We start from the raw sequence: 25214 nt of genomic DNA, 5'->3' as shown, positions 1-25214 counted from the left end.
TTAAAATCAACAATCTTTGCGAAGCGAGAGAGCACGTTTGCGCCAGTGAAAAAAATAATTAATCGCTGGAGCGATAATTCATTCTTTCTGCGCGCTTCAATTTATCTTTATCCGGCGAACAGGTGCGAGGATAATTGAAATGCGAAAGTTTTGTTCTCACGAAGATTTCACTGTCGTACCTCCTTCCTTTGCTCTCTCCAGAACAAAAAAGAAAGGGAGATTTCCACGCTCGATTTCCCGGGGATTGATGGAATAACGTGGGAGATGTCCATTACGCCAGAAAAAGTGAACAGAGTACGCACAGAACACATGCTTTAATTAACGCGAGTGTATTACATACATCATTGTAAAGTAGGTACACATTATATATACAGAGTGCTCGATAAGTAACACGGGCAAGTCTGGCTCGCCTTTCGCTATTTATAATTCTCCTAAATTTAAACCGAAATATATGAAGAGCCTTAGCCGTTTTTGTTACGTTTCTTCTATTCTATTTTTCTTTCTCTTTTTTTTTTTTTTTTTTTTTTTAACACAGCAACTAATGACTCGAAATAAAGGGAGAACAGACGTCGGTCTTGTATAACACACTAATGACACATCATGGGAACGTTTGCGTGTCATTAGACCTGTGTTATAATGATCGCGCACAGCCGCGCGTGCAGAATGCCGGTTTTTCGCCCGTGTTTTTCCGTGATTCGCCGGAAACGATCATCCGTAATTGCACGTAAATTAAAATGTTCACGATTCACTTTTATGTTTTTCGTTTGAATGTGAAAATGTATCGTTATCTATTTAATTATTTTTTTTTTTTTAATCGAAACGTGTCGCTCCTTTGAAAGGAAGTAATTCCCCGTAATTTACATCTACTTATATTTATGCGAAATACTCGATATTCTTGATTTTCATTTATATATGGTAATATATGTCGCGATCGCAAAAATGTTTCTAAGAATCTGTGCGAAATACGATATATAATGTTAGAAAATAACAGATTGCAACTACAACTCGATCAACAGATCAACAGGTCTGTCTCCGCTTAAATGAAGCTACACGTCTACAAAGCACACACGCCGTTTTGAAGAATAGCGTCTTTATCACTATTTAAGTACAAAGATTTCGCCACGCGTCTATCGCAAAACGCGTCGGTCCGAAATCTCAACTTCGAAATAAACGTCACGTCGCGTTAGATAAACGAATCGAACGATCACGTCTGAGTGTGCTGTCGAGTGAAATGAAAGTTCAGGACGACGCGCGAGGAAAGAAAACCCGATCGATATTTCAAGGTTGAAAAAGGTTTGGGTATTAAAGTAACATTCAAGTTGACGTTCACGTTCTTCTAGTCGCTCGAGTAATTAGCGCAATTAACGCCGACCGGGCGTCTTCGTGCGTCATACCCGAGTCGTTCATGTAGCATTTGTTGTTGGATACATCCCGAATTCTAGCATCCAGCGTCCAGCTTCGTGTCTCGGGAATTCTTGCCGGCGTAACACTCCAACGCTCTCTGCAGCCTCTCGAGGTATTCCTGCAGAGCCTCCTCCTGCTCCAGTTCCCTCGCGTCGTCGGAGCGCGCGATGGACCGCTTCTGCACGAGAGCGGATAGCATCAGGGTTACCACAGGTAGCGTCATGCCCAGCAGGAAGGTCGGCGTCATGATGTTCCTCAGGCCGTGTTTCTTAAAGCCGCGAAACAGCTCCGACCAGATGCCGTCGTCCTGCTCCTCCTGATGCTTGCCTAACTTCCCGTATAGATATGGGCGGATCTTACCGGTCGCGGCGATGTAGTTGTAATAATGAGGATCGTAGGACTGCGCGTAGAGTTGCGAATAATAGACATCTTTATGGGAGGGCGGGTACTCGGTGTCGGGGAACCAGGCACTCGCGTCCTCGTAGGGAACCGGTGGGTTGCTGATGATGGGCGGTCCTCGATGGAGACCCGGTGGCTTCGTGTAAATCACTTCCACTGGAGTCTTGGCCTTGAAGGGAACTGAAAGGTCCAGAAGAGGATTAATTTCATCGAATTCCATCCGAAGTGACAAATTTATCAAGTGCAACGCAAATGTATGTTAGTATTAACTGATATACAAAAATAGTACTGTCTGTACAGTTTTTTAGAAAAAAAAAAAAAAAAAAAAAAAAAAACATTATTGATTCATTATCGTGCAGTTAATAATTCGGAAAAAAAAATCAATATTCTCAAGTGTGAGATATCTATTACAAATAATTAAATAAGGATAGGATGTAATAGCTTGAAGCTACAAATGATTGAAGATGAGATTAAACATATATGTAAATGTAGTATTATTGATTATGTATATTTACTTGATTCATGGATGTGCAAAGATCAAAAGTAAAAAAAGATGATTGATTACCATGGAAGGTGTTTATACCTTTCTTTTCGCGTAAGGCTATTAAAAATGTGACGTAACGCACATTCTCGCAGCGACAAGGTCAAAGAGATCAATGTTCACATACAAGTATTTTCAAACATGGGATAGAATTTATTTGTATAATAATAGCCTTCTTATGAATAAAGAAGATTATTATCTCTCAGGCAAAAAAGCGAAAAGAATAATGGACTCAACTCGATAATCTTAAAGTCTGACGATCGAGATGAACGAGTCTTTTTTTTACGTTGGATCGTGACACGCAAAAAATTGTTATTCCTCGATGCTTAAAATTATTGTTAACTCTCTCGCCGCGCGTTTCTTCTCCCCGAGATATATTCGCTCACCTGCGATTGGTCCTTGGTACAATGCCGCTACCCTGGGCTGCGCGAAGGGGAACGGCTTCCCGCGTATCCTCCTCATTCTCTCTCGCCACATGGCCGGTGTTATCATGTCGTTCCGGGCCTGGAAAGCGGGTATGAGCGGTACCGGTTGGAGCATTTTCTGTCCTAAAACGACACCCGTGGGTGTCCTGATCACGGCCGGCTGTATCGCGGCCGGCTGCCTCACGTAGCCGTAAGCTTGCAGGCTGGCAGGCGGTAGCAACAGTTGTTGTCGTTGATCGGCCTGCGGCATCACCTGCGGCACCAGCTGAACCTGGTCCATTTGCGACGTCAGCTGCACCTGCTGCTGATGATTCACCTGAGGAACCAGCAACGATTGCTGCTGGACATGGGAGATCGGTTGCTGTTGTTCGACATGAGAGATCGCTTGTCGTTGAAACTCGAGAGGCTCGATCGGCTTTGACGATTCCTGGCTGACGATCGCATTTGAGGGTCGCGATTGATCCTCCGGCGACTGTTGGCTGCGGAGGTAGTGTTCGAGAGACGTGCGAGACTCCTCGGGTGTCCTGGAGTTCAGGAATGAGTTTAACGCCACCTCCGCTTGGCTGATCGGCGCGTTCCGATCGGAAGAGTCCTGGAACTGCCGAGCGGACGTGTCTACAGCGTCCGATCGGAAGATCGGCGTCTGGACCGAAGATAAAATCTGCGATTTGAGGAGATTATCGGTCTCCGCGGTTTCTTGCTGCGAATGCCCGTCGGGCTCGCTTTCGGATTCCACGATCGGATATAATTTCTGAGGACGGGACGATAGCCCGGAATCGGGGAGATCGACCGAGGCGTCATTTCTTCTGGCAGACTTCTCTGGCAACTTCTCGGAAAGATTGCTCTCCTCGGCGATGTACTCGGTATACTCCGTGAACGGATTTCCCTCGTAGTTGAGCTGGCCGTTCGCCAGATCGATCACGAGGACAAGGAGGATCGCGAATCTGATCATGATTCTGAAAAAGACAAGCGGCTTCGAAGGAGAGACACACTGCGAACAAATCCTCATCTATCAGTAGCAATTTTTATCGCCGAATTTGTTACACCGAGCGTAATGATCGGCGCTTGAAACCTCAACGAGACTTCACTCGCGACGAACGTAGTTTCTCGCGACGAATTTTTTAATGATCGCGTTCTCGGTCAAGAGAGTCGGCAGTCGCGGATTCCCGCTATTCCAGCGGAACGAACGGGCGTGGGATTTTTAGCGTGCTGTAACGGGAGAGAGGAGGAATGAAGGCGCTCACGGGAGGCAATCCCGTGCACGTAATCGCGATTGTCTTTAAATGCTCGCGCTTCTGCAAACTCCGCTTTTACCCATCGCGGTAAAATGATGTAAGTGGAACGGCACGGGAGAATGTCCCCCCGCGGCAATTTCGTCCGAGTCCTTCCATTGCCATTATTTGCAGCGGCTATCATTTTAGCGACCGGATTCGACAGATGCGAGCAATCAAAACGGATAGATCGAGGACCGTAAACACACGTTACAATGCGCCACACGTATTCGCAAATCATTTGACGGCGTGACACTTTCGTCAGTCAAGAGGCGAAGCGTAGCTTACAAAACGCATGATTTCGATGACTCGCGAATATTTAATTAACCCATTAATATTTATTTACCCCCATTTTCAATCGGAAATTTTCTTACAAGACTTGTAGATTTCTCCATCAAGATTTCTACCCGTATATCGTCAAAATTCTACCGGAACGAAATTGTATTATACAGCAGAGCTACAAAACGTCAATGCATATTAAAAAAAAAAAAAAGAAAAAAAACAGATGTCGAATTGCCATTTTGTATGTAGCGTGGATGGAAATGTTAACTCGGGATGGCATTCGGAGGAAGATATTCGGCGCATCGAAAGTACTCGTGTGTTAAAACGCGACCCCGAAATGGAAGGGAAAACCGGGAGAGAGTGACGAACGATACAAGCACGTCAGCCACATGCGTGTTTTTGGGCCCTCTGTCTCTCAAGTTTATTCGACGCGACCGCTGCGTCACGTTGGAAAGCGCGACACGTGAGATGCATTCCTCTGCTTTTCCGCTTTCGACGATTTTACGCTTGATAAAGGAAGCCAAAAATCTTATTTCCCGCTCGATTTCTCCTCTCCTCGATCGGTTAATTTTTCTCCTCTGTTGACAATGTACGGAGTTTGGCAGTCGTTTTCGCGCAACGTCCGAGAATTACCTACTTTCGAATCAGGACGTGCCGTTGCACCGGTAATCCGTGACAATTAAAAGCTGTCCCGCGACAAGTAATTATGTCTACTAAATCAGCCAAGTCATCGTCATAGCACACGTGCACGTGTGCGAAACTTTTAGTCAACTCGTTCGGCTCTTCTCTACTCGCAATTATCATCTCCGGTTTAATAACTGTTCGGGATAATAAGAAAATGAGAAAATTATCGTAAAAAAATAAAGATCATATCCTTAACGCGAAAATTGATGTCTCTCATTCTTCTCAATGTCAACGACTCTATTACGTCTTAGTTATTATATCGCGGTAATACGAGATTAAGTTGTCTATTTTATTGTTTTTGACGTTTATTGTTTTTACCCATATTTTTCAGCTTTACGACTGTTATAAATAATAATGGGAGAAAGATAACTTTCTGTCCGTCAGGAAATTGGTTTCTGATGCAAATCGTTACTACAATTTTATGATCATTCCTGCGCGATTCCTGTTCCAACACAGCTTTCTAAAACCGTTAATTCCATTGGGAATTCAGTGTACGATCGAAATTCAATAGTGCACCCATATTCACTTGAGTTATCGTTATTGACCTCAAATTCAATTAAACTTTTATAGAAGATATCGTTTCCATTTATTCATTCTACTTTAGAGTAAGGCCGAAGTTTGCTTAATAAAACAACAAGAAAACAATTTTGGGTAGCCACTTACAAATATTTCTACTGAACTATTAATATTAATTATTAGTATTTCTACTGAACTTTTTTACTTACTGAATTTTAAACAAATATCCGGTTTATGTTTTGATATCATCTAGCTCATTATTTTAATTTATTTCATGTTTTGATACGATAACATTCAATTGATGGGAAAAATACTATTAACATAAAATTATAATATACAAATAAAGTTTATATACATTCAATCCTAATTATACGTTTTATTTAAATTTACGTAATTTTTCAGACTAACGAATATTTTGATAACACAATGAATATCATTTTCGATTCATGTAACTATGTAAATCGATAAAATTATCTTCGCACGCAATATTTCCATTCAAACACGTTCAGCTCGCATAATTAAGCTACGTAGTATTATTAGAATTATGATTATATTAATTTTTTACGTGATCGCTAAATAATAAGCTATCTCATCTATATATTTTTCTTATTAAATTCGATCGATTAATCGATTCCACATCATCAAATGTATTTCTGAAAAAAATACACACTAAATTCAACACACACACACACACACACACACACACACACACACACACACACACACACACACACACACACACACACAAACGTTCGAAAAAGATAATGTCATTATAACGATGCCACGCAGTTAATTGATTATTGCGGATGTAGGGCGTGAAATATTCTTCGAAACCACTCGAGCATTTGAGATTATGACCGGCAAAGAATTAATGTCATCCAAATTATTTTAACCGATTCCAATGATCACCTTTCGCATGCACAGTTTTTTTTTTACCTCTTTTTAACTTTTAAAAGCACTTTTGACATTAATTTGAATACTAATGGCGTTGAAGCGAGGGATCTGGCATTTACAAATTATTATATCCAATATCCAGAGTCACACGAGATGATGAATGAAAAATATCCGATTTACGTCCGATTTAGTTTTTATAATTTTCGGAATTTTAATATTTGACGAACGCTGAACTTGACCCAGTCGGCTCGCCGCCAACCGAACGTACCTTCTCCCTTCTTGATCGCGACCGCGCGCGAGGAAACAACGAGTCCCATCGGTCGGTGAGGCACCTGGAGCACTGAGATGTCGGGACGAACCAGCTGGGAAAGGCATTCACTCCGCTCCGGGAGCGAACTCCCTACCTTGACACCTTGGCCGCGTCGGCAATCGCCGGTTTTACTCATAAATTACCTGGTCACTCGCTCGTCCCGTGAGAGGACCGGTTATGACCGGAACGGAGGAACCGGGAGACGAGTCATCGGATATCCCCAAAATCCGTTCGAAGGTCTACCGGCTGATTGGCCGGTCTGTATTTCCGCAAAAGGATACTGGGCGAGAGCAGGAATCCGCATGGGCGGTGATTCTATAAATTATCTATAATAAATATGCAGATATGATATACGAAAGCGAAGGTCATCCTCGACTATTTCTTCTTTGGATGACAGTTCCCTCTTCGAGAGGAGGAATGGACAAAAACGGATGGATTGAGAGAGAGAGAAAGAGTGGGGGGGGGAGGTGGGGAGGGAAGAAGAATTAAACATTTATAAAATTTTTCATTCCTCCATTTGAAAAAAATAGTTTACTGTTTGTACCAAATTCTTTAAGTTTGACAACTCTCAGACTTTGACAACTCTCTCAGAGATTAGATAGAATTAAGCTAAATTTCATTTTCACGAGATGAAGATTGATTAGCACTAAATCTCTCGACGATTACCGCGGACATCGGATTTGCATAACGCGGTGAGCGAGCGTAAAAATGAAGTTCAGTTATTCTCAGTCGATATTCATCGATCACCATGCAGTTTCTGCCATACTAATCAGGCCGGTCTTCGCGATGATGACTTTCCGAGTCAATGGGGCGTAACCGACGATCGCTTCGTCTTGAGATCGATTGATGCACTCGGACTGATGCACGGGAAACTGGATGAGTGCAGTGTGTCGCGAGATCCGGTGATGGCACCGTCGATGGCGGTGCCATAAAGAGAGAGAGACAAACGGTTGCAGACAGATTGTTTGCCGAAGGTCGCGAGTCGGATAACGGTCCATCACGGTTAAAGACCTACTTAGGGGCACGGAGCTCGAACTCAATTCGCTTATTTGACCCCCCCTGGTGTCGGATACAGGCGGACCCGGCCGACCCGGCGAGATTTGTTTAGCCTCCATAACCGTCGCGAATGGAGACAGGTGCAAATCCTCGTACTTCATGGAACTTCACGACACCGAGATGAGATATCATCCACGTGTATAAAGTTTTTCGCTTTAAAATATCGAACTTTGGATATCGCATAATCTACAGAAGCTTTTCTGTGATAAATAATCTCAATCTAAAGAATATATATATATATATATATATATATATATATATATATATATATATATATATATATGTATTTTTTTTTTAATATATTATTTTAATGGAGAGATTGGTTGAAGAATTTTACTCTTCTGCAAAAATTGTTATAATTTTAGAATAACTGCGATATAACGTGCGTAATTATTCCAAAATAAAACTGTTAAAGAGGGCTGTTAAACTGTTACTATCGATATCATGCAATTGAAATTCGCCAGAACTGCCCCACTTTGACCTTTTTTTTTATTTTCTAATAATAATTGTTGTTGTATAAATTTCTCGATATTTCTTCGAAGGAATTTATATAATACTTGAAATTTCCAAAACATAATAATTGGTCTGGATGAAAGCGAGAAGCTTCTGTCGGAAGCTAAAAAAGAAAATATACGCGCGAGAAATGGGACACGTTCCACAAATCTTTATCTCGATTTTTAATCTCTCAAACCTTAACTATTATATTACAGCCCTATTTGTATGCAGCTACATTACACGCGTTGTTGAACAAGTATGTTTCACCCGAGATAAAAGTATTCTCCTTTATTTTCTTTCTATAAAGTAGCAGCAGATAAAGCTATTCTCTATTCTCTTCGAAAATGATTTTATTCCGCTTCCTCTCTCTCTCTCTCTCTCTCTCTCTCTCTCTCTCTCTTTTCCGCACGCGCGCGCAGCGAGTATCATGCATTAGATAAGCAGTCTGCAGAATGACTTTCATAGTACACATAGTGTGCACTATGATAAGAACTCGAAACCTCGTCCTGTTCCCTCGCCCGAGGGCTGGGCAGCACGCGAGACACGCGGAATTATTCCCTGCAAGGGTGCAATCTAGGATGATTGATTAAGTGTAAGCAGGTCAAGGCGCGTTTGAAAGCCAGCCCGACAAGTATCGAAAGGTAACAGAAACAAACCGTTGGAATTACCGTTCGTTAATCCCGCGATGTGTTCATCGGCGCGCAGCCTTGACGCATGGACCAAAATGCGATCGTCCACATTTTGAACCCGATGAGATTTTCAAGAGGCCAGCCACGTTGCACACCTCGACGTCATGCATCAAACGGCGGAATTTATTTTAATCTACCATTCAGCATCGTTAAATATACTCGCGTGACCCTGACTTTAATTTTCCCGCTTATCGTTTCGAGGTAAAACTCATACGGTCGTACTTGAACGATACATGCGCATCATAAAACTATATACTGTGGTTCTGTGGTACACAGAACCGCGGAGAAAATCGTCTGGTTACAAAATAAAAGCTTGAAGATTCAGGTTCATGACCCTCCATTCATTTATATACGACTCCGACCGCCGCCTCTCCATAAATATGTAAATATTTTCTATCTAAAAAGTCTATCTAAAAAAAGCGAATTGTGATCTCGACGCGGAGCGTGCTTTTATCGTGTTTTATCATCGTATGTAATTTGTAATTGTAATCGAATTCACGTAAAGTCTTGAACTGTCCACATGTGTTATTCCATTGCATATCCATTCATATCCATATCGCGAAACTTTCCCAATAAATAACACGGATATGTAATTAGAATTAAATTTCGATAATCTTTATAGAAATTTATTATTGGAAGATAATTACTTATTTTGAATATTAACCATACTGAACAGTAATATTTTTGATACTCAAAATAAGTAATTTCCAGTATTATATTGGCCAGTATTAAATTGTATTTCTGTATAAGGGAAATTGTAATTTTAATGCCAAATCTTACAGTTGAATTTAAATCTAATGTAGACCCGAAGTTTTCGCCCGAAAAGTAATTCTGTTAAATCGAAAGCAAATTTTTTGTCTGAAATTTCTGACGCGACACGGAGTTCGGATGTACCGCAGAATCGACTCTCATCGATCGCGAGGGAAAGTATAAGAAATGCGTCCTTCATTCTTCGCGAAGAGAACCTTGGCGCGGAAGTATCGCCGGTGATGATTAATTGCCGGTGCATCACGGATGCATCGATGCACTCGCACGCGGATGCATCGTAGGTGCTATGTTACGTCACGCTGTCGCGCGGCTTCCCCGGCTTATCTGAGTGACTTATCAAAGTGCAAGAGACCGATAGCAGAGTCGCGAACTTTCCAGCGATAATTTCTGCCGGTATCAACTACTTTCTCGCATTTTTTTCACGATTAGAAAAGATACAGTAACGAGAGTACACTTTTGTTTTGTCGGTGAAAATTGAAGATACGTTGAAGTGAAAATCTTACGAGGAACAATGAATATCGGGAAATAAAATAATATAAAAATGAAAGAAAAAATGCTCTCAAAATCAAGAGTTCTCCGTTGTAAAGGAGATACAAATGTACTAGATTATAATAACAGAATGCGCAGAATAATATATGGCTCTCGATTATATCTTATTTTAAAAATAATTAATATACAATAAATGCTGGCAGTAACATCGAGTATATATCTCCTATTATATACGAGATATGGAGGAAAAGCTTCTAAAGAAAAGTGTCGTAAATTCATAAAAATAACAGTCAAATCGCTATATTCATGCACGTTATTTCATGCGTGTACGTACTTTGTGTTAATATATCACGAAAAAATCTTTTATTAGTATATAGTCTAATGTCGCAATACTTTCTATCCTACTATAACTCGAAATGTCATTTTCATTAGTATTATGCTGATAGGATTAAGAATGTAGATATTTGTTGAACTTTTTTGAAAAAATAAGCGGAAATCACATCGCAGTATAAAAAAAGCGATCAAAAAATAGTCTTATGATCAACTAATTTTTTTTCGAATAACTTATTAAAAAGAACATAAATTTTCATAAATTACTATTTCAAAGTTACGTAAAAATACGTGATTAAAGATTACTTGTACATGTAACATTTCAATTCACAATACATGAGTTTTTACAAATTGGACATGATTTCTATTTTAAAATTTATTTATGTGAACATTACTCTCTTCATCTTCGCATCCAAACTGTTTATTCAGTCTCAATTACAGAATCTAATCAAAAAGCGCAAAAAAGGATACGTAATGGCTCTTCGTATCGTAAACAATTCTCGTAGAAATTATCGTGATAGTTTCGGTGCGCGTGTACTCAGTCCGACACTTATTCTGCGTGACATGAATTTATGATGCGCAATATTCCCAACGGAATATACGCCAGAATTATACTATTTATAACTTTTGATACATCACAATTACATTAAAATACGGCAAAACCATCGGGAGGTATCGATGAAGAACGCGAAGGACACGTTTCTTTGGAAATCTGATCAAATTTTTTTCAGTTTAAAAAACGCGATGAAGTAAAAAGCCGATAATAAAAACTCGATTGAAAAAGAAAAAAACTCGATTGAAAAAGGAAAAAACTCGGAGGACTTCATAGCAAACACGTCAAACAGTTACATCATTTTCTGATCACTATATAAATATTTGTATAACAACGAAATGGCTTTGTGATACAAATGTGATGCAAATGACATTTTGATAAAGTAATGACGTTTTCATTATATATTATTGTTACATTGTTGCATAACATTATTCTATAAACGATATATATAACTACGCTACATGCATTATTTCATTATAAATGAGATGTAATAAATACAACATATGATTTATATCACAGAGCAATAATTAATCGCTCAATTCCATTAACGTAGATTTACTTTAATCTCGGTTTAATTTGCTCTTCATCTTTTTCGAATTCTTAGAACTAGAAAAAGATGAAGAGCAAATTGAGCCAAGATTAAAGTTAATCTAGGTTGAAGGAATCGGATAAAGATGTAAACTTTATAAGTTTATATCTTTGAAGATATATTATGTTTTGCGACAGTTATATCAGATTTTGAAATTGTGTGTTCTTTAAAAATATCATCACTGACATTTAATGTAATTTCATAAATTATCTGTTAAATTTTCTTTTATTCCATCCATCTTAATAACTCGAAATTATTTACGATAATTATTTTGGATCAATTGCGGAATAAATTATCTTGCGATAATATATCTGTTTTTTTTTTCACTCATTATATATAATATAAGGTGCATATATAAAATGATTAAAATCGAAATTGAACAAAATGTCTCAAATTTAATGCTAGAAAAATGTAGCCTCAACATTATGAAAAAAATTCCATATGAAAAAAATCCATATTTGAAATATTGTTCATACCAATTCAATGAATTATTAAAGTTGCAATCAGCAGTTATTCCATTATTAATATTAATGCGAATAGTATTTTAACAATCTCAAACAGTTTTTTCTTCCGTGAATATATGTATACAATTACATATTTGTGATGTCATAGTGCCAAGTTCTTTATTATATAATACTTTAATAAACATTTTGTCACTGTTATGTGGTTGTTACATAACGATAATGAGAATTTTCCGTGTGACCAACACGTCATTGTGTTACGGCAAACTGACGACAAATTTGAACATATTCCGCTTCATTCGCGTAATATTGGACTTAATTGTTACATCACGAGGAACCAGCGATATGTAACTGTCTTGTCTTATTTTAACTTATATCTAATGTAAATATTTGCTGGCTTTGAAAAAACATTGTTTTTTTCCCACTCTCTGTCAATCAATGCTCTTTATTATTGCGTTAACACACACGCGCGCGCGCGCACGCACACACACACACACACACACACACCTTGCCAATCTGCATTTGGTGTTGCGCTTTCGGGGCTCGTGTTAAGGCTATAATAAACGTTCTATATCTACTTCCCGTCCGTTCCATGCACCTGTGCCAATAGCTACCCGTTCTCCCCGCCCGTTCGGAAGCAAGCACGCTCATTAGCGTGCAGCGCTCGGTGCACGTGCACTGCGTTTCGGTATGCGTGCACCGAACGTCGCTGTTACACGACGGCCGAACGCGAATTTCCGATAAGCGTTGATATTCCGATACTGTTACTTCATCTCACGTTACCTTCATTACTGATAAACGTTACGCATAAACAATCTCAAACAGAGTTATCGTGTTATCTCGCGTTTTGTCTCGTCCTTTGTCTCTCGATTGCATTTTTCGCATTATTCAAGCGCGAGGTAAACCGACACGTCAGTCAGGTACAGACGTATAAATAGGGGATCGGACATTGGTTATTTTACAAATCTGATAACGTGTACTTGACAACTAATATCAAATATCAAATGTCAAACTATGTGCACGATGAAGCGATAGTGTATAATGCGATTTCGCCGATCATGAAAGTTATCTCGATCGAGAAAACATGATCTAGTTCGATTTAACTCTTTCCGGTCCAAACCCGGGATATTCCTGGTAAAGTTATTTTATACAACCGGAAAGAATTAATTCAACAGTATTTTAGTAATAGCACAACTCGAAGTTTATTTTGCAAACATATCCGCCACGATTTGCAGTATCATTATTTATCATCAGAAGCTGAAATAGAATTTTGTTTTTTCTTTTTTTTTTTGTAATTATAACATGTGCGTCATAATAATATTATTCATCATCAAAACTTGGAGGAAGTGGAACTTGTTTCTGTTTTTACAATCGTAGAGTGCAATTTGCATGTGTAATATTATTTATTCATCATTGGAACTCAATTTCAACTGGAATTTTCTCTCGTTTCGGAAGCTAGGCAAGGAAGGTATCACCGTGGTGGAAGCTGAAAAAATGAAAACGAGCATTCCTCCGAATTTTCAATTTACGTAATGACTTCCGTGACCAGGTCGGGAGACGGTCCGTGTTTCATCAGCGATACTCGAGGGAGAGGAAAGGAGAGCGATAAAGGATGGCGAAATTACAGAGTGGCGGTCGCTCCGCCATGGCCGTTCTCACGCCACGGCATCGTCTCGCGGGATGCGAGGCAGGGTGGTGTCGACGGTCGACGGTCGGTGGCCACGACCATCTCGACGACGCACCGTCGGCTACGCGCGCGCATCTGCATATCACACGTGCATCGCGCGTATCTCCGCTCCGCGATTGCGACGGAGACGCGGCGGATTCGGCGCTGCACCGCGAGCGTCACGAATTCGCTCGCGCGCGCACGCTCGTTCGTTCGCTCGCTCGCTCGCTCGGATCACTCGCTCGGCTCACTCGCTCGGCTCACTGACGGTCAGTCAGTCGGTCAGGCAACAAAGGCAGCCGCGGGAGCGCCAGTCAACAATCGAACACGCGGCAGCGAGCACCGTCGAAATGGAGATGCGTATCGACGGTCGGCCGATGACGACGACGACGACAACGACAACGACGACTTCGACGCCGACGCCGACGCTGACGACAACGACGATTACCCCGTCCATAGCCGATGATGACGATGAGCATCACCGAGGGATGACGTTCGCTGTCACGTGGAAGCGCTGCAAGGAGTTGTTGCTCGACTTTCACTTCAACTCCGACCGGATATTCCATCGGTGAGTGTGCGGAAGTGCGGGAGACCGTTTCCTCCTTCCTTACCCACACCCTTCTTCCCTGTCACCGGGTGCGCAATAACGCAATAGCGCACGCAACGAGAGGGAAGGGTATGCCGCTCGATTTCCCGGCCGTCGCCGCCACCGCCGCCGCACGGAGAACGCGCTATTGTTTGTACATGCTAACATTTTACATTTGATGTCTATTTGCGAGGCTCCGAGTTTAGAAGGCCTTCCCCGAGTTTAGCCGCCTACTTTCCACTGCGCATACTCTATAAAAGTGACGTGGTCTCAGCTCTTCCTCGTCTTTTCTCTGTCTGAGATCCTGGCCCGCATCGAATCGGAAAAAAACGCAACACCGCGCAACCGCGAGGAGAACGAAGTCCGCGAAGCGTTTTCGTTTGGCTGCACAGCGATCATAACTGTCTGATCCGGCAGTATGCACTTCGTATTGCACTTTTTGCGGTTAAAACGAAACACAGCCTAGAAAAAAAGAGATGAGAAAAAAAGAGATCGAATATAGAAAATGCAAACGAACAAAAACGGATGATAGAGCCTTTTTTCTTTAACTACAGGAAACATCAAGACATTCGTACATAATTTGGAAGATTCGATATTCTGGGAGAATATTGAAAATCGAAAGCTTTCCCAAAGAGTCATCACTAGATCGGGGTGATAGTCTGACAACGATGACAAACGATAAATAATGAATGATGAATAATACTCGTTGAACAGATAGGTCAGCCAAACGTAAGCTTAAAAAAATATCTTGCACATTACGGAAGAAGAAATTAAATCGTATGCGTCATGATTCTATGAAATATAATATCTATCTGTTTTGCATATTATATCGCTCCTGTTGTTATACATTTATTTATAAAAAAGGAGTTTAAACTTTCATGAACAGGCACCAACGTGATTAATTGTGAATCAGTATCGCGAGATATATATTAAAATACAAACTGCCACATAATTTTACATAATTTTATATTTTTAATATTTATATTTCTATCGCCAGACATCTTTTTGCTTACGAAGAGCGAAGGGCAAACTGCAGTAACTGCGAAGTAGAAAGAACCGGTATATCGGACTGTGTATTAGACTTGTGATTATCGATTAAAAATTATCGATTGAAAATTATCTACTTGAAAATTAAATTAAATTAAATTACATTAAATTACAGTAAATTACATTATAATACGATTTGCATTGCAATTAATAATATGACTGCATTCAAAATAAAACAGCGTTATGATTCTTAATTTGATTGGTTCTTATTTGAATTTTAAGTGTAGAAACCAATCATAATAAAGAGTTGCTTTGTTGAATGCATCAACATAATGAAACAATTATTATATTGTTATGATATTGTTTTTTTTTTTAATTTTCTTGAGGACATGCACAAACCAAATGTCATTTCATTTTGGTTTATATTATATATTGGTTGGTCTCATTTTGGCATTTTAATTTTGGTAGCATATTATATATGTAACAAAAAATTATGATATGATGAAATAAGCTTAACTTATTTATAGATACTTATAGGTAAGCATTATATGTGATACCAAAGTGAGATACCAAAGTATCACAAAAACCTTGGGTCGGAGAAACCTTGAGACAGTTTAAGTCACGCTTGTATTTTCTCCAAAGAGTCCTTCCAAAAGTCCTTGGTCTCTTAATCTCTTAATCTAATCTTCCTTGCACTGATTAAGCATTTCTCCTTTCTCTCTCTTTTTCTGTGATAAATGTTACAGCATCCAAATAACATGCTTATCTAAAATATATCTTTTAAAAACATGTTTAATATCTATTTGAACTAATATAGATTAACTTTAATCTCGATTTCTATTTATTTCTAATTATTTTATTTTTTTCTAACTTCTAATTTTTATAACTAAAAGGAGATAAAAAGTAAATGATTTAATAGAAATGGAGATAAAGCGTTTTTAAGACAGTACGACATCTTTAGAACATAATGTTCTCTGAGATATTTAAAAACTTAGGCTTTTGCTGATCCGTTGCATGCAGCAAAGAGCATTGATGCCCTTTATTTATCAAAGAATGACACACGATCCTCACGATGTCGCGTTATGTATTAGAAATAAAGAATCCGTCTTGACGCATGAGATAAGGAAAAGAACTATGATCTCTCAATTATATGCAAGAGAAAGATGACCGTGTGTATAATTGTCAAAAAAATATATATATATTTTTTTATATTTTATATATATATATATATATATTATATATAATATATATATATATATATATATATATATTATATATATAATATAAAACTCCTATTATATATATATATATAAAACTCCTCGAGATAAGAAATGCGACTATCATTTGCACCACTCTGTCGATTCATCACAGACAAAAAAAACTATATATAACAGTTACATCCGATGCATAACATTAAAATGCAACATATTAGTATTTACATTTTAATAAACATGGCCACGTGCATATTTATCTTTCGCGATATGTCACGATGTCAGTCTCTAAACGGTCAGATGCGATTCGAAATTCTTATCATTATTATTAATCATTATTATCAATCTGTTACTCGAAGAAAGACAAAGACAAAGAAAAGACAAAGAAAAGATTAAGTCCAAATATTTGTTTCTCGAGAAAGAACATATTTTTTTGTATATATATATATATATATATATATATATATATATATATATATATTTAAGTTTATATATATATATATATATATATATACTTTGTAATTTGTAATAATTCTTTTCATGTGTATCTAAATGCATTCGACGCTATGTCATTTGTAAAAATATATATTTTTTTTTTAATTATTTAAATTTGGAATTATGTCCGATTTGGAATTATATTGCGTTATACACGACGCGAGATTCGAATTGCTCATCTACGTTTTACATCGCTGTAAGTCTATTTCTCGAGTCACACATATTGAGATAATCAGTCTCATACGGAAGAACTAGATGAGATATCGTCCAGTATATTAACCGGGTTAATGCAGGTTTCAGCCAATTTTCGCTATCGCAACGTCACAGCATGATCGCACAGTTCACACTGTCGATTTAGCAAATTCCATAGCAGTATGAAAATACTTATTAAGCAACTTTATACTTATAAATAAAATTTCACTAAATTTAACAAAAAAATTCTTTTTTCGAAGATAGAAAGACTTACAATTAATATTAATCATAAAACTCTTGAATTTCTAGCAAACAGCAATACAATGTTAAAATCGCACGTAGCATAATTTTATGCATTATTAAAAAAAAGGAAAATAAATATATACGAAAATATATACGATAAATATATACGAAAGAATTATAAATATTAAAAGTTTAACAAATATTCTTAAAGAAAATTGTTTTGTGCAATTTCAAAATATATTTATTAATCCTTACATAAATTTCAAATTTTTGAATGATTTTATTGACATATGCATAATTTTATTAACTCAACAATATCTAGTATTTTTAATATTTTTCTTTTACTTTTTCACACATTTCTTCTTTATTTTTATATAACATCTCTTAGGATAGAAACCATTAATTTTCGCAATATCATGTTACGTAACTTATCAAAATCTTATTGCGTGTTTGAAAATATTAAAGATCTCATTTACAAGGCAGCGCAAAACAATCCGAAGAGCTCTATTGACTCGTATGAAGATATATATTTGTCTCATGTCTAATTAGCGATTAATTATTAGCTTAATTAATCTAAATGATAGTAGCCTTGATATAGAATAAGTTAGGTTTAATATCTACCGGAAAATATTTGATTGCAATCATGAAGTCATGAATGTATCTAATTCAAACAGTAAATTTTCATTAGAGCAAGCAGAAACCGTTTAAAATTATTCAAAATCTCAAGCTTTTTATATGAATAACGAACAATGTGTTGCAATAATTTACGCATAATAAATTAAGAAAATAAAATCAACAATATTGTGAAAATCAACAAGTAACACACATTTAGTAGAAATAGAAAATGAAAAATATTAAATTAAATTATCATCAATCAAAATGAATTATGTAATATCTCACACATACACATACACACAGAGCAATTCCGATGATATTTCTATCTTCGTTTCTATTCTATATAATTCGGAGATCATTGGCCTCGGCAGTAGTCGGTTTATTGATTGCCATTCTCCCATTTGTTCCCTAACTATATTTATCATGAATTGAATTTAATTTATAAAATGTCCGGCCGGCGTTGCCTGTTCAATTTTACTATAAGTCTTTTTGAAATTGACTTATCTTTTGAGTTTATTTAATTATTTAATTATTCTTGCGCATCATATACATGCACATTTATTATCGTTAATTTAAATATTTTCTATTTTCTTTATTTTTTTATGTATTTATTTTTCAGGATCGGACTTAGTATAGCCACAAAACCATGGCTTTGGTTAATAATTTCCTTGTGTCTAAACCTCATTTTTGGTTTCGGATTGTTGCTATGGAAGGAGGAAATCGACGAAGTCGAACTATACATGCCAATAGATTCTACATTTCGCAAGGACGCTGCCTGGGTGAAGGAACACTTTCGAGACGATCTCAGGCACGAAAGTGTCATCATCACTGCTCCCAACGTACTGGATCCCGAAGTGCTGCGATCGGTACATAGGCGATCATGAATTATACGAGTATCAGTGAAGGTTCTTTTCCATATTAATGCACACTTCTCCCCGTGATAGTTAAACTAACTTCTCGTCACATTCCTCCAAACTGTCGCGATGAAACTTTTTCAAATTGCGTTTTAAGATGCTCGATCAACAATCGGTGATCATCAAATTTATGTGTTATGTATTTTTTTTTTCTCCTAAATAATTAGACTGAATATACGCATTACAATAGAAAAATCTTTCTAATTAATTTTAATTAATATTACTTTCTCATTACCGTTATCAATTTTTGTAATATTTACTTAATTAAGGAATACGTTACGGACCATTTTTTAATTGCATTAATGATCGTTAATTATGTTACTTGATTACAGATCAGAGATATTGAAAGAGATGTGAAGAATATAATAGTAAATAATAATACTTGGGAAGATGTGTGCGCTGGGTAGGTATTATTTTTAATGTAAAAATATGATAATTTTATGTGAATTTATAAAGAAAATATTTGTATTGTAGCTACTTTACGTGGTTCCAAGAGGATGACAAATGGGAAACTATGAATAAAACTGAGTTCCCCGAGGAATATTTACCTATTATAAACGATACGATGGCGAAAGAACCTTGTATCCATAAATCGCTCCTGAAGATATGGCAAAAGCACGGTATCGATAAATTAACAAAAGCAAGGATATTAAAAGATGTTACTACAACTTTGAAAAATACGTAAGTTGTTGAAATTTCATATAATAAAGTCGATGAAATCCGAATAAAATACGATATACAGTTTAACGTGTTGTATATTAATACAAGACGTCTTGTATTAATATGTCTTGATTTTCATAAAAAAGAAACTTTTTATTTCTAAATAAGACATTCTTTTACTTTTTGAGAGAACTTAATTTTGTGTAAATTTAACATTTTTTTAACATCAAAAGATACGATTATGGTTATTACTTTTCGGCCTTAATTTTTTTTCAAAATTTTATGTCAATAATATGTATGCGTAAAATAATATAATAACGTATTATTCTGTTTTTTTGTTTGTATATTAATTTATTTTAATGCAGAAATACCAAAAATACACTGGCCGATATCGAGCCGTTATTAGGAGGTATCGAGTATGACGAGAATGGAAGAGTGAAGAATGCAAAAGCGACAATTTTATACTGGATACTAAAGAAATCTAATCCACAATCGCCGGAATGGGAGGTCGAGTTTATTGAGAGGGTACTACACTCGAATCGCATTTTGCCACCAGGCATGGAGATCTATGCGATGACATTGCGCAGCTACCAAGATATGTTACACGAAGTGGTCAACAGCAACATGACTGTGTTGTTCTGTGGCATGTCATTGATCACAATCTACGTGATTGTAATGATCGGCCGGTGCAATGCGATGCAGCAACGAATATACTTGTCTCTCATGGGCATTTCCGTGGTCGGTCAAGCTCTCCTATCATCCTATGGGGTGTGCTATTACATGGGATTTTTTTACGGACCAGTGCATCCGATTTTACCATTCCTGCTACTTGGTATCGGTGTCGACGACATGTTCGTCATCATGCAAAGTCTTGAAACTTTATCAGAAGCGGACAAATCCTTAAACATCCCTGACCGTATAGCGAAGTCCATTCAAGTATCAGGTACGAATGTCCATTCAAGTATCAGGTACGAATGAAATCTTGACAAATTTGATGTTATAGAGGATAAAAATAATTCATACCATGTATGCAGACGTATATGTTCGGAAACTTTAAGAATACATAGATTGAAAATATAAAAAGTTTATGAGATTGCATATTTGCATTTATATAAAAAAATCGTTGGAATAAAAACTTTCAAGATAATTTATATATAACTCGATTAATATAGCTTTTATATATATATATATATATATATATATATATATATATATATATATATTTAACTTCACGTTTATAGGTATGTCCATCACTGTGACATCGTTCACCAACATGGTGGCCTTCGCCATCGGCATGACGACGGTGATGCCATTCTTAAAATCCTTCTGTATGTTCGCCGCAATGGGTATACTATTTCTCTACATCTACGAGATCACATTCTTCGTCAGCTGTCTGGTATATGACGAAAGACGATTAGCAGCGAAGAAGGAGGGCTGCTGTTGTCAGCCGCGACCTAATTGGCGAGCGAATAAGTGTAGCAATCAAAATTTTCAGCGACTCGTTTTTGAGAAATACGTCGGGCCTTTCGTGATGAGAACACCAATAAAGATAATTATTTTGTTAGTTACCGTTATCTTACTGTGTGTTAACATATGGGCGATATTTCATTTGAATCAGAATTTTGATCCGCTTGTATATCTAAATCAAGAATCTTATCCTATACGATTTAACAACAAATTGAAGGAACATTTTCCCAAATATGGCAAGAATGTCAACATATATATGACAGGCGTGGACTATTATGAGGATCGCCAGGCACTATCCCAACTAGTAGATAATCTCAAGCAAAATCCGTATATTAATAATCGCACTTTGGACCCATGGTTTATGGCATATGAGAAATGGCTGAACACTACTGGCAAAGGTAATTTGATTGCCTATATATATATATATATATATATATATTTTAGATATACAATTTATTGATATAACATTGTTGATCAGCACATTATATTGAGGATAAAGATGAATATTACAACATACTGACGGAATACCTCCTGTTCACGGTGAAGGGCCAAGCATACATCCAGAATATGAAATTCGATAAATTGCCTTTTAATGATTACAATATCACGGTAAGTAAAAGAAAGTTAGTTCTATAATTTATAGATAATTCTATAATCTATAGATGTAAAATACATAAAACATTGAGAGGTCCTTTTAGACGTCGCAGATTGCAATACAACACATTCCCGTGACTACATCATCTGATCAAATACGGGCTATGCAATCGATCAGGGATAATGTGAAGTCGGTGAATTTTACTCGAGGGTACGATCACATAGCGATTTATTCATTAGATTATATATCATGGGCATCGAACAAGGTAAAGTTTTATGAAAATCTTTTGTTTAGAGTTCTTCTATAGATGTATTAATATATTAATAACTAATTAATATATTAATATATTACTAATTAATTAATTTTATAGATCATTGGCGAAGAATTGATCAGAAACTTGAGCCTAGAGATTATGGCAGTAGGAATAGTAACTTTGGTGCTACTTAGAAATCTAATCGCATCGTTTTGGGTTATGTGCTGCGTGCTGTTCACGCTCGTCAATCTTCTAGGCTCAATGTATTTCTTGGGGCTGACTATTGAAATCTCATCGACTATTATGATCTTATTGTGTGCTGGATTAGCAGTCGATTATGCCGCACACATTGGATTGGAATTTATACGCTCAAGTGGCAATAAGCAAGGTCATTGTCATATATGATAACATTGCATTTTTCTGTTTTTTTATAGTACGGAATAAAAGAATTTTATTCAGTAGAATTTATCAATATTTTAAAAACAAAATAAAAATGTATATTTTTGAATCAATTAGAATCTTTAATTAAATGGATTACTTAAATTTTTAAATAATTTAAATGAAATTGTAATTAAAATTTATATATATATATATATATATATATTATATTTTTTATGCGAAAAATTAGAAAAGAATTAGAATTCTTCAGTAATGCATAGTTTATCATAATTTCTCATCTATATCATATTTGCAGAACGAGCATTAACAACACTCAGCGTTATTGGACCGGCAGTGTTTAATGGTGGCCTGAGCACATTCCTCGCCTTCGTCCTATTAAGTTTTAGTCAAGCTTACGTTTTCATAACTTTCTTTAGGGTATGGATAATGCTATCAAAAGCATAATTGCTATACCAGCAATAAAATAGAAATGATATATATTTCCTATTGTTTTAGTTGTTTACATCTGTAGTACTATTTGGTTTGTTTCATGGGTTGCTATTTTTGCCGGTGATATTAAGTTTAGCGGGACCTGGTGAAAGAAGACAAGACAGCCCAGAAAAAAGTCAGGATATACATCACAACGGTTACTATACCGTCCATCTGCCCCAAAATGGGAAAGGTAATATTTTTAAAATTTCACTATGTTACAAAACGCAGTTTTCTCGAGACAAAAACAGATTAATTTTATTTTTTTTCTTGTAGATACAGAAGATGCGCTTGCTAAATGAATTTAGCAATGCTTCAAAAGGCTGCTTAGGTAAAAATATTTTTGTAGATAATTGTAGCACTGATATTTGTATGATTGTGGAACGAATGTGCGCATATTACATTGCAACAATGTATGCGCCTATATGTCTCTCTTTTTGTCTCTATGTCTTTCCATTCTTTTATATATATACAATATATAAATATATATACAAAACAAAATTGCTAAGTAAATATATCTTTCGTACCAAAAAAATTGGAAATTATCTGTTTCGTCTATTGGTAACCACTGTCCATCCATTTTTCTCTTGTTCATTCCTATCTATGTCCATTTCTTCGTCTGAACTACTATCTTCTTTTATTGGTTGAGAATGATTAACTCGAGTTGATTGAATAGATCGTTCTAAATTCAACCAGGGCTGCAACGGTGGTAATTTCTCAAACTCTATTTTCGCCGTGGCTTCATTGCCTTCCATACAATACCGATAAAACCTTAATAACTCCTCTGCTACTTGTACAGTGCTGTCATCTTGTAATTCTGTATTAAATTGATCGTCCATGTAGTCTTCCAATTCAGCAGCAACCTGACCACTGGTCAATCCCTCTAAAAAAAGCAGAACCAAACATAATTCAGTATTTTGATATTATGTATTAAAAGAAAATAACATACCATTCATATATAATACTTCTGTTATATATGAACAGAATTCAACTGCACTTTCTACCGGACCCATGTCGTTTTCTACTGACAACTAGAAATAAATACATTTTTATTATACAAAGTAACAGTAAAACAAGTTTTCCGAATTTGACAACATATAGTTCCTATGTTCAAAAGTAAAAGTTTAAGCAAAAAAGTTTTCATTGTAATATGTATGTAATAAAACAGAAATGTATTTAGGAAAGAAAAAGTAAAGAGATCTAGAAATATTATAACATTTTGAATGTTTATTTCTTAAACGTGTAAGGAAATCAGGGATTACAAGAACTTACTCTTAAAGCTGTCCAATTACTGAAGATACGTTGCGTGACTGTCAGAAAAAATGGCTTAGTCTGCTCCATTTTTAAGTTATACAATTGTGTTCGACCATATAATATTTTTTTTTTATAAACACCGGTTTCTAGAGTCACCAAGCCATATGATTCTTTCGAGATACGGCTACATTGAATGCTTTCCATTTAGTGACACAAGTCGACACAAGTATCATTTTGTCCTTGTTAATCATTGAAAGCCAAGAAAGATAGAACGATACCTGTGTCAACTTATGTCACTAAATGGAAAGCACCCATTATTACTTTATTAGGTCTTGTGTCCATGATGCTAGAAATAAATCCGAGATCTCGGGTGGGAAGAGAATTGACCAATTACATTTGAATAATTCGGTCAATTAACCAATGTGATTGGTCAATTCTCTTTCCATCCGAGATCTCAAACCGATTTCTAGCATCGTGCATATAAGACCTTAGGATACGTTGTTTTTTGCACATTTCGCGCAATACACAGTAGTAATATATGGATAAAAATATAAAATGATTATTTTCTTGCGAGCTCTTAACGACTGAAAAAAATTATGAAAAAGTTATTAAAAGATTAATATCAGATTAATACTGACAAAAGAAAAATAAATGTCAGTTAAATTAAAATCCTTTAAACAAAAATTTTTGTATATTGGAAGCGTTCCGAAACTTCAAAAGAAACGTCTCATCATAACTTATATATTACTAGAATATTCTTAGATTTATTTTACCATTAAAATATAAAAAATATATAACCTTAATAAATATATAAAAATGTATAAACGATTTTGACTAAATTTTGATTAATTTAGGCTTTCCATTTTCATTAAATATATAATCATGATTTTTTTTAATCATGATTTAATTTATTTTTTTATTTTATTCTAGTTTTTGAAATTAAAAAAAAAAAGATAAAGAATAAGTGAAATTAAAACTAAAATTAAGCTACATTAAGGAAAAAAACATTAATTGTTGATTAAATTAATTTAGTTGAGAGGCTTGTATGGATAC

The 25214-nt window shown here is 36.3% G+C and overlaps 3 protein-coding genes across 12 annotated transcripts; 1 reads left to right on the top strand and 2 right to left on the bottom strand.

Moving 5' to 3' along the window:
* Nucleotides 1-295: 295 nt before the first annotated feature.
* LOC105423870 (uncharacterized) lies at nt 296-14835 on the bottom strand. 8 transcript variants are annotated; one of them, XM_089079652.1, is made up of 4 exons: nt 13782-13917; nt 6685-7052; nt 2731-3725; nt 296-1983 (listed from the first exon to the last, which is right to left on the bottom strand). In XM_089079652.1, the coding sequence occupies exons 2-4, from the start codon at nt 6789-6791 to the stop codon at nt 1439-1441; spliced, it is 1647 nt and encodes a 548-aa protein (XP_088935778.1). In that variant the 5' UTR covers nt 6792-7052; nt 13782-13917; the 3' UTR covers nt 296-1438. The 8 variants fall into 8 exon arrangements, with proteins under 8 accessions (XP_088935778.1, XP_088935779.1, XP_088935776.1 ...); XM_089079653.1 differs by having other exon boundaries at nt 6685-7041; nt 13782-13905; XM_089079650.1 differs by having other exon boundaries at nt 8946-13890.
* LOC105423872 (patched domain-containing protein 3) lies at nt 14173-23442 on the top strand. Of its 3 annotated transcripts, XM_011633810.3 has the most exons (12): nt 14173-14390; nt 18771-19017; nt 19398-19468; nt 19540-19746; nt 20091-20668; nt 20967-21590; nt 21671-21801; nt 21891-22052; nt 22158-22428; nt 22735-22856; nt 22935-23100; nt 23184-23442. In XM_011633810.3, the coding sequence occupies exons 1-12, from the start codon at nt 14173-14175 to the stop codon at nt 23207-23209; spliced, it is 2823 nt and encodes a 940-aa protein (XP_011632112.2). In that variant the 3' UTR covers nt 23210-23442. The 3 variants fall into 3 exon arrangements, with proteins under 3 accessions (XP_011632112.2, XP_011632111.2, XP_088935774.1); XM_011633809.3 differs by having other exon boundaries at nt 22935-23442; XM_089079648.1 differs by lacking the exon at nt 14173-14390 and having other exon boundaries at nt 18986-19056; nt 22935-23442.
* LOC105423871 (uncharacterized) lies at nt 23139-24464 on the bottom strand. The gene is made up of 3 exons (XM_011633808.3): nt 24180-24464; nt 23857-23938; nt 23139-23790 (listed from the first exon to the last, which is right to left on the bottom strand). Exons 1-3 carry the CDS (start codon nt 24363-24365, stop codon nt 23450-23452), a joined length of 609 nt encoding a protein of 202 aa, XP_011632110.2. The 5' UTR covers nt 24366-24464; the 3' UTR covers nt 23139-23449.
* Nucleotides 24465-25214: the final 750 nt, after the last annotated feature.

The sequence above is a fragment of the Pogonomyrmex barbatus genome, unplaced genomic scaffold (assembly GCF_055798465.1).
Source record: "Pogonomyrmex barbatus isolate J1 unplaced genomic scaffold, ASM5579846v1 scaffold3, whole genome shotgun sequence".
In the NCBI taxonomy this organism is placed as follows: domain Eukaryota; kingdom Metazoa; phylum Arthropoda; class Insecta; order Hymenoptera; family Formicidae; genus Pogonomyrmex; species Pogonomyrmex barbatus.
The sequence above is the reverse complement of the archived record's forward strand: the minus strand, read 5'-3'. Positions and strand labels throughout refer to the sequence as shown.